The sequence below is a fragment of the Camelus dromedarius genome, chromosome 4 (assembly GCF_036321535.1).
Source record: "Camelus dromedarius isolate mCamDro1 chromosome 4, mCamDro1.pat, whole genome shotgun sequence".
NCBI classification, from domain to species: domain Eukaryota; kingdom Metazoa; phylum Chordata; class Mammalia; order Artiodactyla; family Camelidae; genus Camelus; species Camelus dromedarius.
In genome coordinates, this window is record NC_087439.1 from 29142829 (window position 1) to 29155921 (window position 13093).

The window sequence follows — 13093 nt, forward strand, 5'->3', positions numbered from 1 at the left end:
TGGCCATTTGGAACCAAAGAACACAGGGAATATGTCTCTTCCAGGTGTTTTTGTATCTTACCTCTAGACTTGGAGTGAGTTGGCCTATGAACAACATGACCATGTTCTGGCTGGTTTCTGGTCTAGTACAGTTAAGAATTTCATCTTCATCATACTTAAGCTGGAGGATCAAATTCATACTGCAACTGGATTGCCTTGTTCACAAATTTCAGAAGGTAGGACTGAAAAATTATAGATATAGTCATGATCCAAGTTGGGGGAGGACATTTACCAAGTGTTAGTAGTAAAATTCTCTGAAGAAGGAACAGAATTGGGAGGTAGAGGTGAAGGAGGACTTTTAGTATACATTCTATGGTTAGAAAAAGATATTTACATATATAATTATAAATACATATACATATATATGTGTGTGTGTGTGTGTGTGTGTGTGTGTGTATATATATATATATATAATGTTTTAACACTCCCTCACCCCCTGTAATCCTTAGGAACTAGAACACGATACTGCTTTTATGGCCCATGGACTCATTAGGCTGTAGAGAATATAGATCTTTTAATTGGATGAAATCCAGTCTGCACAGTAAGGTTGTTGATGGATGCTTTAAACCAGGAATTGGAACTGAATGAAATATTGATTTGGCTCAGGCTCAGTTCAAAGGCTACTCTAATATTCTGGTTTTGTTTCAGGTCAAAAATTTCAGAAAAAAGCTTAGAAACAGTACAGTCTAGTTGAGCTTTAGAAGAAAAAAAGGCCAGCTCAGTTTTGTATTCAGTAAGCTAATCATATATTTCAAATTGCTACTTCAAATAGAATCGTGATACCAAGGTGAAATCATTGGGTGTTAATTTTATTTGACGTGGAGGCCTACGGTACCATTTTGTGATTATCAGATGAGATAATGGAATCTTAGGCAGCAAAGCTAACCCATCACAAAGTGCTTTGTTTGTATTGTGATAAATGCATACGATGTTCAGTTGGGTTCCTTGAGATGTGATGTATACTATTTATGAAGCCGTGGATTAGGAGCTCAGTTCTAATTCTGTTTTTTGTTTTGTTTTGTTTTGTTTTGTTTTTGAGAAATTCCCTCTGGCTCAGGGCAGTTTTCCTGGGGTATTTCCACAGAATGCATTTTATGGGCTGAGAACTGGGTGAGGCTTGGAACGTTGCAGATGCTCACTGATTGTAGCAAACTGAGTGTGAAGTTGATGGTAAACATTGTGATGGAAAAGTATGTTTGGTTTTGGTTTGCTTTCCAAGAAGATATTTAAGATACACAGTTGAGCCACATGGTTCTCCTTTTTATGCAGTCTGTCTTTGCAAGGTGGTTTCCTTACTAGGGAATAGCTGTTGGCCAGCATGAGAACGTCACCTTTTCCCTCAGTTAGCCTGGTCACATTTGGAAATGCTTCCTTCGAAGGCCCCGATAAATGCTCCTCTGCAGACTGAGAAGTGGCATACAGGGTATCTGCATGGTATTCTGGATGGGCTGCCTTTTCTTTCCTGGGACTACCTGATATCATGAGAAATTATTCTATTTGAACTCTCCAGTCAAGCCAATTAATTCTTACCTCCCGGGGGAGAGAGTGGTGGTGGGACATGTGTTTGTACAACGTCAGTCAGAGTTCCTGGGCCCAGGGCTACCCTGACTTCCTGCTTCCGAGTCAGAGATTCTTAGATTCTGAGAATTTGGGCCCTACAGTGTTCTATTACCAATGGCGAATTTGTTCCTTGATCTGGCTGTTTCTATTCATAAAACAGTAACCTAATTAATTGTAATTAGGATGCCTCAGAGGTCTATTTCCCTTTGAATCATTCACTAGAGAGAATATGATTCAAGTAAAGCCCCAGCATATTCCTCCATGAAAGAAAAGCGTATGCAAAAAATTCTGGGTATCACTGCAAAGTTGGATTCGTTGAGCACTCATGTGGTTGATGGAACCAGTTTCCTTAAGTGAGACATCACAAGGGAGGGAGTGTTCCATAGTCTTCTTCTTCCTTAGACTAGTTTTGGTCAGTGAACTATGACCTCTCTTTGTCAAAGAGAAAGAACACAAACTCTTTAACTCTATACAACAGCTCCTATTGTGTTCTGTGTCTTTTTCACGGGAGTGACTATTTTTGGAACTCTTCCTGGAGGGCTGCATGCTGCATTTCTTCAATCCCCAACTCCTCTTGGCTGTGCCTTGTAGGAGAAGCTGTGCCCGAGGATGAACAGATCAGTGCGAAGGACCAGAAGACCCTGGAGCCCTGTGACAACACCCCCATCCTAGACAACATTGCCCCCGTGGTCGCCGGCATCTCTGCAGAGGAGAAGGAGAAGTATGATGAGGAGCTCTCCAGTCTCTACCGGCAACTGGATGATAAGGTCTGTAGCCAGAGATTATGGTCCTCACTCTGGTGCAAAAACTAATGGTGGCACATCCCAGCCCTACTGGCCAGAAGCAGCTCAAGTCCCAGGGAACTGATGTGGACTGCAGACTGATGTTTATGTCCGCCTTCCCAATATCTACCCAGCTCTTCACTGGGCAGACTCGGGGAACTGGATTCATGTGGAATGGAAAGTTGCAGGGAAATTGGGCTGGAAGAGTGGAATGTTGGCTTGGGTAGACAGAGTCTTTACTTCTGGAAATTGGATGGGGCCTTATCACTGCATGAGAGTAGGGGGTGGAGGGTGCATGATCTTTGTTTAATTATTTTCTTCTTTGGGCCTATCCATCACCTCTTGGATATTTCAGCATTGTCCCAGCTGTAGGGGCAAAAGTAGTGGTTCCCAAAACTCAGGTGTATATTTTAATCATGTAGCTCTAAGGCCCTGGAATGAGGAACCAGTAGTGGTGGCACGTGGTCTGATGGCTTCCACCTTACCAGTATCAGTAAAGCTGTTTTCGGAGGCATACTCTTGAACGAAGTGGTTTGGACATGCTGATTAGGGATGTCCAATTTTATGGCAAACTTTTGGAGCTCAAACAACCATGTCAATGTACCAATTGGCATAAAGGAAAAAAGATCTTGGAGAACACTGGATCATTCATCCCCAGTAAAGGTCAGGTTAGGAATCCCAGAGGCAAAGGAAATTAAATCGATGTTTCACGTGATCTTGGCATACTGCCCTTGGAATATCTAAGTCCTTTCAGTTCATTTCATCAAGGCTGCTGATATTTTTAGTCTGATTTAATCTTTTCCTGCTGTGGTTCTGGTCAGAGTGCTTGGGGACACCTCTGGCTTGGATGAAACAGCTTTGTTATGTTAACATCATCATTAATCTTACAGGCCTCTACGTTCTAAGTAAAGCCCAGAGTCTGGTATCACCTTTACAAGGGAACTGTGACTGGTTGCCTTAAGGACGCTAGTTCTCTTTTTGCTTGTGACTCTGGGAGTTGGCATTATAACAACAATATTAAACCAGGGTCGCCCTACCCTTCTGGTAACATATTTAATAAGAGATTCACCCCATGAGAGCTGCATGAATTACTCTTTAGGTACCCTTCCATTTCTACCCGGGTATTTTATGCAAAGCCTCAAACAAAGTGAGAGAAAAAGGAGACCAATAATTAATGTGAACAGTGTAGGCAATTTCTTGATCTCTCCAAAGAAATGCGATTGTTTAAGTGTATTTTTTTTTCTCATTTAGAATTGATGGGTTCCTTTTTAGTATCCCCAAAGAATCCTGGAAGCAGGGTGATAACCTGATTCTACTCTGTTCTCTGCGAATAGATGCCTGCCGTGATTGGGATAGGGATCTTTTCCCTTGGCAGTGTGGGGAGTTTTCATTGATCTGGGAGGCTTTAGAGTCTCCAGTCCACTTTCTGAAATGTACAAAATGCCACGCCTTGGTTTCAGTTGGTAGCTGGAAAAGCTGACCCTGGAGCCTCTGCCTCCTGACGTCCACTCTAGGGCGTTTTCTGTCTTGTCGTTTCCCTTGAGCATGTGCCTTGAAAACCCGGTGAAGCACACACTTTGAGGTTAACATTTGTGGTCCAGTACAGGATGATGCTGAGAGATCTGGGAGAGGACTGAGGCCCAAAGCCTCAGCCTAGGGGACCACCAAAGCTAGCGGTTTGACCTTAGTAACTCTACCCAAGGACAGCCTGATTATTTACCAGTTGTCCTCCTTTTAAAGGTTCTAAAAGGTATTTCATGCTTCTGGTGACGCAGGTGGTTTGGTACTTTTGAGAATGCATGAATTAGGACAGGGTACCCTCATAGATTATTAGTGATAGCACTGAGAGTATTTAGGTCTAGATGAGAAATCAGCCCAGGTGATTATGTGACTTCCATTGCCTGTAGGTGGCAGAGCTGCAACGAAGTTACACATCTTCTGACTCCCATTTCAGTGCTCATCCCATTTTGGCCTTAGCCCTTGAAATGAGGAACTTGTCAGTCCTAATGAGTCTGTCTAGAATGTGGTGGGAGAAAGACTACACAGTCTCCTGCCAGCTGACCCTCTGCCCCTCTGTGCTGCCCCTCCGGGGGTCTGAGGACAGGTGCTCTCCCAAGGCAGTGCTGTGGGATGGAAAAGCATGCACTTTAGAGTCAGACCTGTGACTTAACAATGCTGAGATCTGGACTCTTGAACCACCTGCTGAAGATGTTTTTCTCATTTGCAACATGGAGCTCAGATCTGCTACTTCAAAAGGTTGATTGGAGAATAAAAATTTCTAGGACATAGCAGATGCTCAGTAAGTATTAGTGTCTTTCTTTCCTGTCTTCTCCCTTTCTGTTTGCCTAAGAGAGAAGCCACATGATAGGTATCAGAGGGATGGTGGTGCAGAGGTGGGCTGAATGCAGAGTTCAAGAGAGGCAGGTGGGCTCTGGCACTGTCTCTCTCATTCCCCGTCACCTCTCCAGTGCTACTGTAGTGTCGGAGAGGGAGGAGCAGAATTAAGTGGAAGTAAAAGTTGAACCTCATTTCATTGATAACCATTGCATCCAAAACACCTTTATCATTAAAGGTGACCAGTGACCTGTTGGCAGCTCACTTGTACTTCATGCATCAGAAAATTCAAATACCAGAATATTTTCTGAAAAGTGCTTGAAAACCTGTTACCCATGGACTAGATCTTAACAGTGGGCACCAGAGTAAGCAGGTGTCAGCACTTTCTAAGAGAGGCTCTTGCATGTATGTAGACTGCCCCTCGCATCTTACTCTGAAAGTTTTGAAAATTGAAAAAAAAAATCACAGTAGACGATGCTAATTCCTTAGAGGAGTAGCCTTAAGAAAGGGTAGTTTTGTAGTTTTGGGAATGTCTCTGATATAAGTGATTCATGTGCTTGTCATGCAATCCTGGTTCTTCGTCCTACCCAGGTTGGCGAGGGACCTTGGTTTCTCATGGTACCTCAAAAATCACTGCATCCCAGCTTGTCACCTGTCAGGAGCAAGCCTGTATCTTCAGGCTTTGAAATGAACACAGTGTAAGAACAAAGCGCTCGCACTAACATTTTGCTTCTCTCGTGATTTATAGCACTTGTAGCCGTTGCGGATATGTCCCTGGGGGTGAGATGGCAGCCCCCCAATGTTAAACTTTTTGAGTCTTTTATGTTAAGTTGTTTAATATTTATGTGCCAAGGAACATAAACATAAAATTGTTCCTAGTAACTGACATTCTAACTTTATAAAGTAGAAGAGAAAATATGACTGACAAAATAGTCTCCTATTGGTGAAAGTTCCTTTTTTTTTGGAGGTTTCATTCTGGTGTAATTTTCCTAATTGTCCTGCCAGAAGTCTGACTTGAGGAGGAGAGCCATGAGTAGTTTTTAGAACCATTAAGGAATTTTAAATCGTAAAAAACTTCAAAACTTCAGAGTCAGGTATGTTGTGCGGTCTGATTCTATACATTCATGTGCCTCTCAGAACATGCTGACACCTGCTCACTCTGGGGCCCACTGCTAAGATCTAGTCCGTGGATACTGGATTTCCAAGCACTTTTCAGAAGATATTCTGGTATTTGAATTTTCTTATATATGAGATAGGTGACTTGATGTAAAAAGCTCAGTAGAAGTGGAATCTCCCTGAGCAGAGAAATAAGCCCCCCAAAATATTCTACACAAAGGAAAAGGAGATACAGGACCCTGTTATATCGGTGTTAGTTTTCTTCCTCCGTGGAAAGCATCAGGTTGTGACACTGAATTAATCTGATTTAAATGTACGCACGGATACAACCAAACAGGCAGGAGAATATCCCGTGGAAAACTGCACCTCTCGCCTCACCTCTGGAAAAAGCGGAAAGCGCAGTGCGGGTTTCTTAAGGGCTGCGGATGGACAACCCCGAGCAGCTCCTGGTGCAAAGAGGGACCCAGCAATACTGAACTGGATCCGAAGCTGCTTGTGGTTTAGACCCTAGAAGTGTCGTCACAGGGGCTTATGAAGCTAAGATGTCGTTCTGCACTGGCAGTGCTGCACAATTTCGTTTGAATTCATGAAAATCTTTGGGACAAAGACTGAGTCTTACGCGTTCGGTGCTGTCCGCCTGCTGCCTTGCCGCGCTGGTGGACCGTGTCTGGGGGAGAGGCGGCGATGCCTGCCCGGGGCAGCGAGGGGCGGCAGCGACTCCTAGTGACAGAAGAGGAGAGTGAGGAGAGTGACTGTGCCGGTGGGAAGGTAACTTACCCCTTCGGTGACTGGCCGGAAAGGAAGCATTCACATTTCTGTACCCCAGCTTTCCTGAGGTTTTTCTCAGACTGGTAAGAAAATTAGCTGCTGATCAAAAGGAGGTCTGCTAATGCCAAAGATTAATTCTCTAGTAAATGTTTTTCCAATCTAAGTAAGAGGTTTGAAGTGGAAATAACTGGTTGCCTCCCTGTCACATGGCAGGGTTCTCGGTCACTGCTGTGTTTGACAAGATTTGGGACATGTACCTATTACAGTACAGGTGGCTAGAAATTCACTCCCTTATTCTTTGAACTAGGAATTCACTGTTAACATCTTTCAATTGGGAGGGATAGCTTCAAAGTCCCTTTTGGTTCCCAAGCCCTGCATCACTGGATGAGCAGGAATTGAGTTGAATGTGTAGGGGACTGTATTTCCCAGAACATCCAGATGTTTCATCTGCTGTGAAAGGTGGGTGAAGTGGTATTTCAACCAATCTCTTTTCTGTGGGGAAGCACCACACCATTTCCTTCATCTTTTTAATGCGCTTACAGCTGGCATCTCAGTATCCAACTGTCTTCAAGAAACCAGGATATCAGAAATGACATAACTAGCCCCCCCCCCCCCCCAATTAAACATGATGTTTTGTTTCAGGATGATGAAATTAACCAGCAGAGCCAGCTGGCTGAAAAGCTAAAGCAACAGATGTTGGATCAGGATGAGGTAAAGAATGCAATTAAAAAAAAATTTTTTTTTTTGCAAAGTTCTTTTATGACTCTTTGTTGTTGATGTTTGTTTCCAGAAGAATTTTTTTAAAGATCCCTGAATTATGTGAAAATTTCTTGGTAGATTTTCTTTCAGTGCCTGCTAAAAGTTGATTTTAGCTGAATTTAGAAAATAAATGTCTGACTTCATAGAGCTCTCGGGTTTTGAGAGTGAGTAGCTGGTTGCTACACGGGCTATGATGAGCACAGATAGAGGAGCTTGGTACTCGTACCCAGGGCCCAGCACTCCTGTCTTGTGCCATTTCAGCCTTTTTCAGCTTTGCAGATCAGCCAGCTCAGATCTTTGATACACACTATCAGAGGAGGGGAAAGCAAAGGAGATAGGTTTCCAAGTGCCGCACTCATATATATGCGAGATGCAGTAACAAGGAGGCAATTTTTTTTTTAGTCTCTGCCAGGATGGCATTCAATTCTCCAGTAAATGTTTTTATTGTATCGCATTTTGCCAAGTATTTTACGAACAGGAACTTAAGCAAAGAATAGATAGCCAATCTATCAAACACAGATGATTGGTTAATTCTCTCACTGAGGACATCTAAGTATGTTTTCTCTTTTGTGCTTTAGGGTGCTTTCTGCTTTGTTGCGAGAATGCTATGGATTGGATCCTGTGATACAATTATAGCAAGTGGCTTGGGTTCATGGCCCTAGTCCCAGCCCTCCCGCAGACATAACTCTTTAACCATTTTCTTCTCTTCCTCTTTGTTGTCCTTCATTTCTCCAGGGCAGTGATTATGCCCTCTGCCCAAACACTTCCCTTGGCAGGAACTGTATGTAATTGATTTTCCTTTTAACTATAGTTGAGTCTTCTGTTTGCTTAGTGTTTCCTGCCCTCTTCCTCCCACTCTGTTTCTTTGCTCCTCCAACTTGATACAGCTTGCCTGTGATAAACTTTCCCTTTGTTACGGTTAAAACTCTTAATATTTTTCTTTTTCTGTACTATCAAGGCAGTACTGTTTGTTACAGGAAAATCACAAACCATAGTAAGCACAAAAATAATGAAACTATCCATAAGCTCTGTTGTTCACTTTCAACCAGTGTTATGTTTGGAGTATATTCTTCTATAATCTATAATGAATAATAAGAAAAATTAGTGACTGCCCTTTTATACTGTTTTGGTTGACTCTGAAATTGATCTGTTTATAGTGTGAAATAATAATAGTAAAAAGCCATGTAAGTATTATTATAGTCCTTGGAAATGATTCCTCCTCATCCTTTGTTCAACAGATGGACTAGCCAGCCAGCTACAAAATGTGGTGATTTTTGATGTGTCAGTTCTTTGACTTAAGCCTATCCAGCTTTCAACTAGAAAGAAAGATAAAAACAAAGAGAGAGAAACAGATTTTTGAAATAACATGCTGTTTTTTAAATTTAGCATCTTGATATATAGTAGGGTTTCTAGTTTTTATGAGCTTCTTAAACTTTTTTTCCTATACCTGTTTTTTTTTTTTTTTTATTACTTTATTTTGGATAAAGCATAGAACATAAACGTTTGAACATTAGATTCACAAGTTCCATGCCATCTAATTTCCTCAGCTTTTAGCTTCTACAAGAAGAGACTATGAGAAGATCCAGGAAGAGCTGACACGTCTCCAGATTGAAAATGAGGCAGCCAAAGATGAGGTGAAAGAAGTTCTGCAGGCCCTGGAGGAGCTGGCTGTCAATTACGACCAGAAGTCACAGGAAGTGGAGGACAAGACCAGGGCCAATGAGCAGCTGACGGATGAGCTGGCCCAGAAAACGGTTGGAGCATTTGAGTCTAGGGGGCGGGACTTCGTCTGCCGCCATTCCTGTACTTATATTGCTGTTTTACGTTTGTTTGTTTTTGATTTTGTTTGTGGGAGCGTTAATTAGGTTTATTTGTTTATTTTAATGAAAGTACCGGGGATTGAACCCACGACCTCATGCATGCTGAGCACGCACTCTACTACTGAGCTGTACTCTCCCCGCTATATGGATGTTGTTGACTGACACTGTATAGGAAGGCAGTTGGCTGGGTGGTTTTTCAGTTTTAGGCATAGACACATTCTTTGAAATCCTCCAATAACTGAAATACTTTGGGGGAGTGGCTTTTGTCCACTCGTCCCCGCCCTGCACGTCAGAACTGCCTTCCGTCCCGGGGATGCATAACACCAGCAGGGGTGCCTCGTAGGACAGTCAAGAGAGCATGGAGTTTGGAGCCAGATAAATGCTAGTTAAAAATTTGACTTTACAACCATTAGGCCTTAGTCGAGACATTTAAACTTGAGTGTTCATTTCCTTATCTGTAAAAATGGCAATAATAGCATGCTCCTTTCAGCGTCTGAGAATTAGTGACGGTTTACATAAGGCATTTAGCACAGACCTGTGCATATGCTGCAATATTGACCAGTAAATCTCAAAATGTGTTACCAGGGGAGAGTGGGGGCCGGTGGAACATATGGATTTCAGTCTCCTTGTTTGCACCCTCCTGAATGCCATCCATCCCTTCCCCACAGCTTGTTGTCCTTGCCTAGGACCCAGCTGTCCTGGTTTGTTTGTTGTTCTGTTTTCAGCCAGTGCTTCCGTCTGCACGTTTCCTGGTTTCCAGATTCTCCCAGGGAACGATGCTGCAGGTTCTGCACAGTGAGCTAGTGGCAGGGGGCCAGTGAGCATTTGGTGAGGTGGCTGGTGGTAGGATGTGTCCATTTTGTCTTTCTCTTCTTGGAAAATGGGTGGTGGGACACTGAGGGGCTGAAACCAGCTGCCCTTGGCACCTCAGCCTGATGGCCTGGTATCATGGGATTGTGCCCAGCCTGTTTCGTGGAAAACATCCAGTCCTCCTGGGCGAGGAGGAGTAGCAGATGGTGCAGCAAAGCTCTGATCTGCTGACCGTAGAGCTGATGGAAAATGCTCCTTATTCCATACATTCAGCTGTATGCAGGAAGACTTCCTAATAGCTTCCCAAGATGGGAACTACTGCGTCTTTGCATTTTAAAAACAAAATGAAATAAGCACTGGCAATGCCAAAATAAAAGCGAAAACAAACAAAAACATACCAGGAGTCACGTAGGAAAGAAGTCTTAGATTTTTCTCTGCTTACTGTTTCCTACAGGATTCTTTAACCAGTCCTTGGTGTTATTTGCTTCCCCAAACAGTGAAACATTTTCCATAATACAATTCTTATTTCCTAACAAACCAAAATATTACCAGACTGGTTTAGAGTATTATTTGTAGTCAGATCATTAAATAAGTGCTCTAGTAAAAAAGCTGCATATGGAAGAAATACATAGATGTCTTTGCATTAACCTCTACGACTCCATTATGTAGAAAAATTATTGTCTTTGTTGGCTGAGTTAATACCAAGACACCAAAAGATGGCTGTTCTATTATGTTGAGAGTTCATTAAGTTAGTTTAAAATGTGTACATTGTGGTGACATACATGAAGGATGGGAAAGAGATGGATTTGTTAATGCCTGGCAAGAAAATGGAGCTTCTGCTGTGTATTAAGAAGCCATTGCTTGTTGCACTGGACTCATTTTGAAAAGAGGTGAAGAGTGTCCAGTTCAGCTTCGCTGTGAAGATGAAAAGGCTTTTTCTAGGTTGTTTTCTAAACTCATTAATGTCCCTCTGGACCTTCCAGACCCATGTATTACGAAGTCAGATGGGCATTTGGAAGTGGTCCCAGGGAACAGATTTGTTTGAAAGCAGAGATGGGGGTACTTGCAGGTATGTTTAGGGAATGTGGACTGAAACAGGGCATCCGGTAGGTAGGAAGATACAACTATGCATTATGAACCTAAGGACTCCTTTTGGGTTTTATTTATTTTTAATAACTTATTTCACTGACCTGGAAATCGTCATCTGAGATGCAGACTTACGACAGATCAGGCCAAGACAGATTCCTCTTATCAGAGAGTGCAGTGCTGTACCGTGGTCTGACTTAAAAGGACTCTTGGGTTGAAATCACATGAAATGATAAAAGAACTCCATCCCACATTATGTTGTTACTCTCTGCAGTGCTGTGTGTATAAAATCGACCGGCAACCGTTTTGATTTGTTGTGAAAATGTGCTTTTCAGACGACACTGACAACCACACAGCGAGAACTGAGCCAGCTGCAGGAGCTTAGCAATCACCAGAAGAAGAGGGCTACCGAGATCCTGAACTTGCTGTTGAAGGATCTGGGGGAGATCGGAGGAATAATTGGCACTAATGATGTGAAGACGGTAAGCCGGCCCTTCTTCCATCCTCTCTACCTGCCCTTATAATGGTGTGGTTCTAAGCATGCAGAGTTTATTCTCCCACGTATCCTAACGCTTAGCACAGTGCTTTGTATCTGCCATGTGCTTAGTAAATATTTGAATGATTGAACGAATGGCTAAATGAATGATTGTCTGGTTAAGGAGGAGAAGAAAAAAACCTCACCTTTCAAATATAGGAAATGTCCTCAAATCTTGGTTGGCCCTCATGTAAGTTGGTTTATTCCTGAAACTTGCATGCCAGTGTCACAGAGGTTTGGAATTGGATAGATTAAGCAAAGGTTCTAGCCTCAGAAATGTGTTTCTCCTTTTCTATGGGAATCCAACAGAGTGAAAATTTCCTGACCAATTAGGAAAGCTTTTAGCTGAAAGTAATAGGATTCTAACAGTGGCATAAAAAAAAATAAAGCTGCATTTAATTATTCACAATATGAGAAGTCTATAACCGTGTTATTCAGGTTGTGATCTGCATTACCAGGGAACCTGTTAGAAATATAGACTCTCAGGCCCACCTCAGACCTACTTAATTAGAGTCTGCATTTCAGCAAGATTTCCCAGTTCAATCATATGCTTCTTAAAGTTTTAGAAGCAAATTTTGGTTCAGGGCAGTGTCTCAACAATGTCAAGGATCCAGGCCTTTGTTTTCTTTTTACTTTCCTCAGCCTTTTACCTTTTTGCATCTGTAGATTTTTGTCTCGTGGTTACAAGGTAGCTTCTGTAGCGTCAACCATCACATCCCCACCTACCACATCCAAGGCAGATGTGCTGCAAAGGCAGCCAGCTTTCATCCAGAAGGGAACCATAGGATCACCCCAAAGTGCAAGGGAAGCTGGGAAAGCAAAGAGAAACAGTATTCCTATAGTGGGCTTTAACCAACCGTGATGAACCCCTGGGGGTGGTGCACATTGGTGCCATTGATGGCAAGGCTATAAGAAAAAGGGTGGCATAAAGTTGTCCCTGAATTAGGAATAGAGGGAGAAGAGGGCAATGATGTTATCAGCCAAGAACAGTTTGCCACAATTGGAAAGTAAGATGGAGACATTAAAAAAGTAGCTTTATGGAAGTATAACTGACATAAAATAAGTGGCACATATTTACAGTTTGCGAAGTTTTGACACTTGTATACCCTCACAGAGCCATCACCATATAAGATGATCAGCATACCTGCCACCTCCAAAAATGTGGGGGGTGATTTCCATAGTCTATTTCAGTGATCTAATATTTATGCCAGTTCCACTCTGTTTTGATAACTGGACCGCTGTAATAATCCAGCACCTTCTATAGAGTAGCCACTGATTAAATGCGTGTGGAATAGTGTCACTGTGGTCAACTTCTACCTCATAAGTCCCTAAAACCAAATTCTTGGAGTCTAGCCCTTTGGTCGAATTCTACATCATTCTGCTTTGTGGTAACACTTAGGTTTTGAATTGGGACTATTAGAGTCTAGAAAAGCTTCCCCAAATTACTTTTGTTTATGGACATTTCTGAGAAACATGGAAAGCCC

The 13093-nt window shown here is 42.5% G+C and overlaps 1 protein-coding gene across 1 annotated transcript in view; it reads left to right on the top strand.

The window, feature by feature from the left end:
- KIF5C (kinesin family member 5C) overlaps positions 1-13093 on the top strand; it is a 147185-nt gene that overhangs the window by 96217 nt on the left and 37875 nt on the right. Inside the window, exons 12-15 of the mRNA XM_010974807.3 lie at positions 2191-2366; positions 7242-7310; positions 8906-9112; positions 11410-11556. Of these exons, the coding sequence (XP_010973109.3) occupies positions 2191-2366; positions 7242-7310; positions 8906-9112; positions 11410-11556 (599 nt within the window). The remainder of the gene's footprint in view (positions 1-2190; positions 2367-7241; positions 7311-8905; positions 9113-11409; positions 11557-13093) is intronic.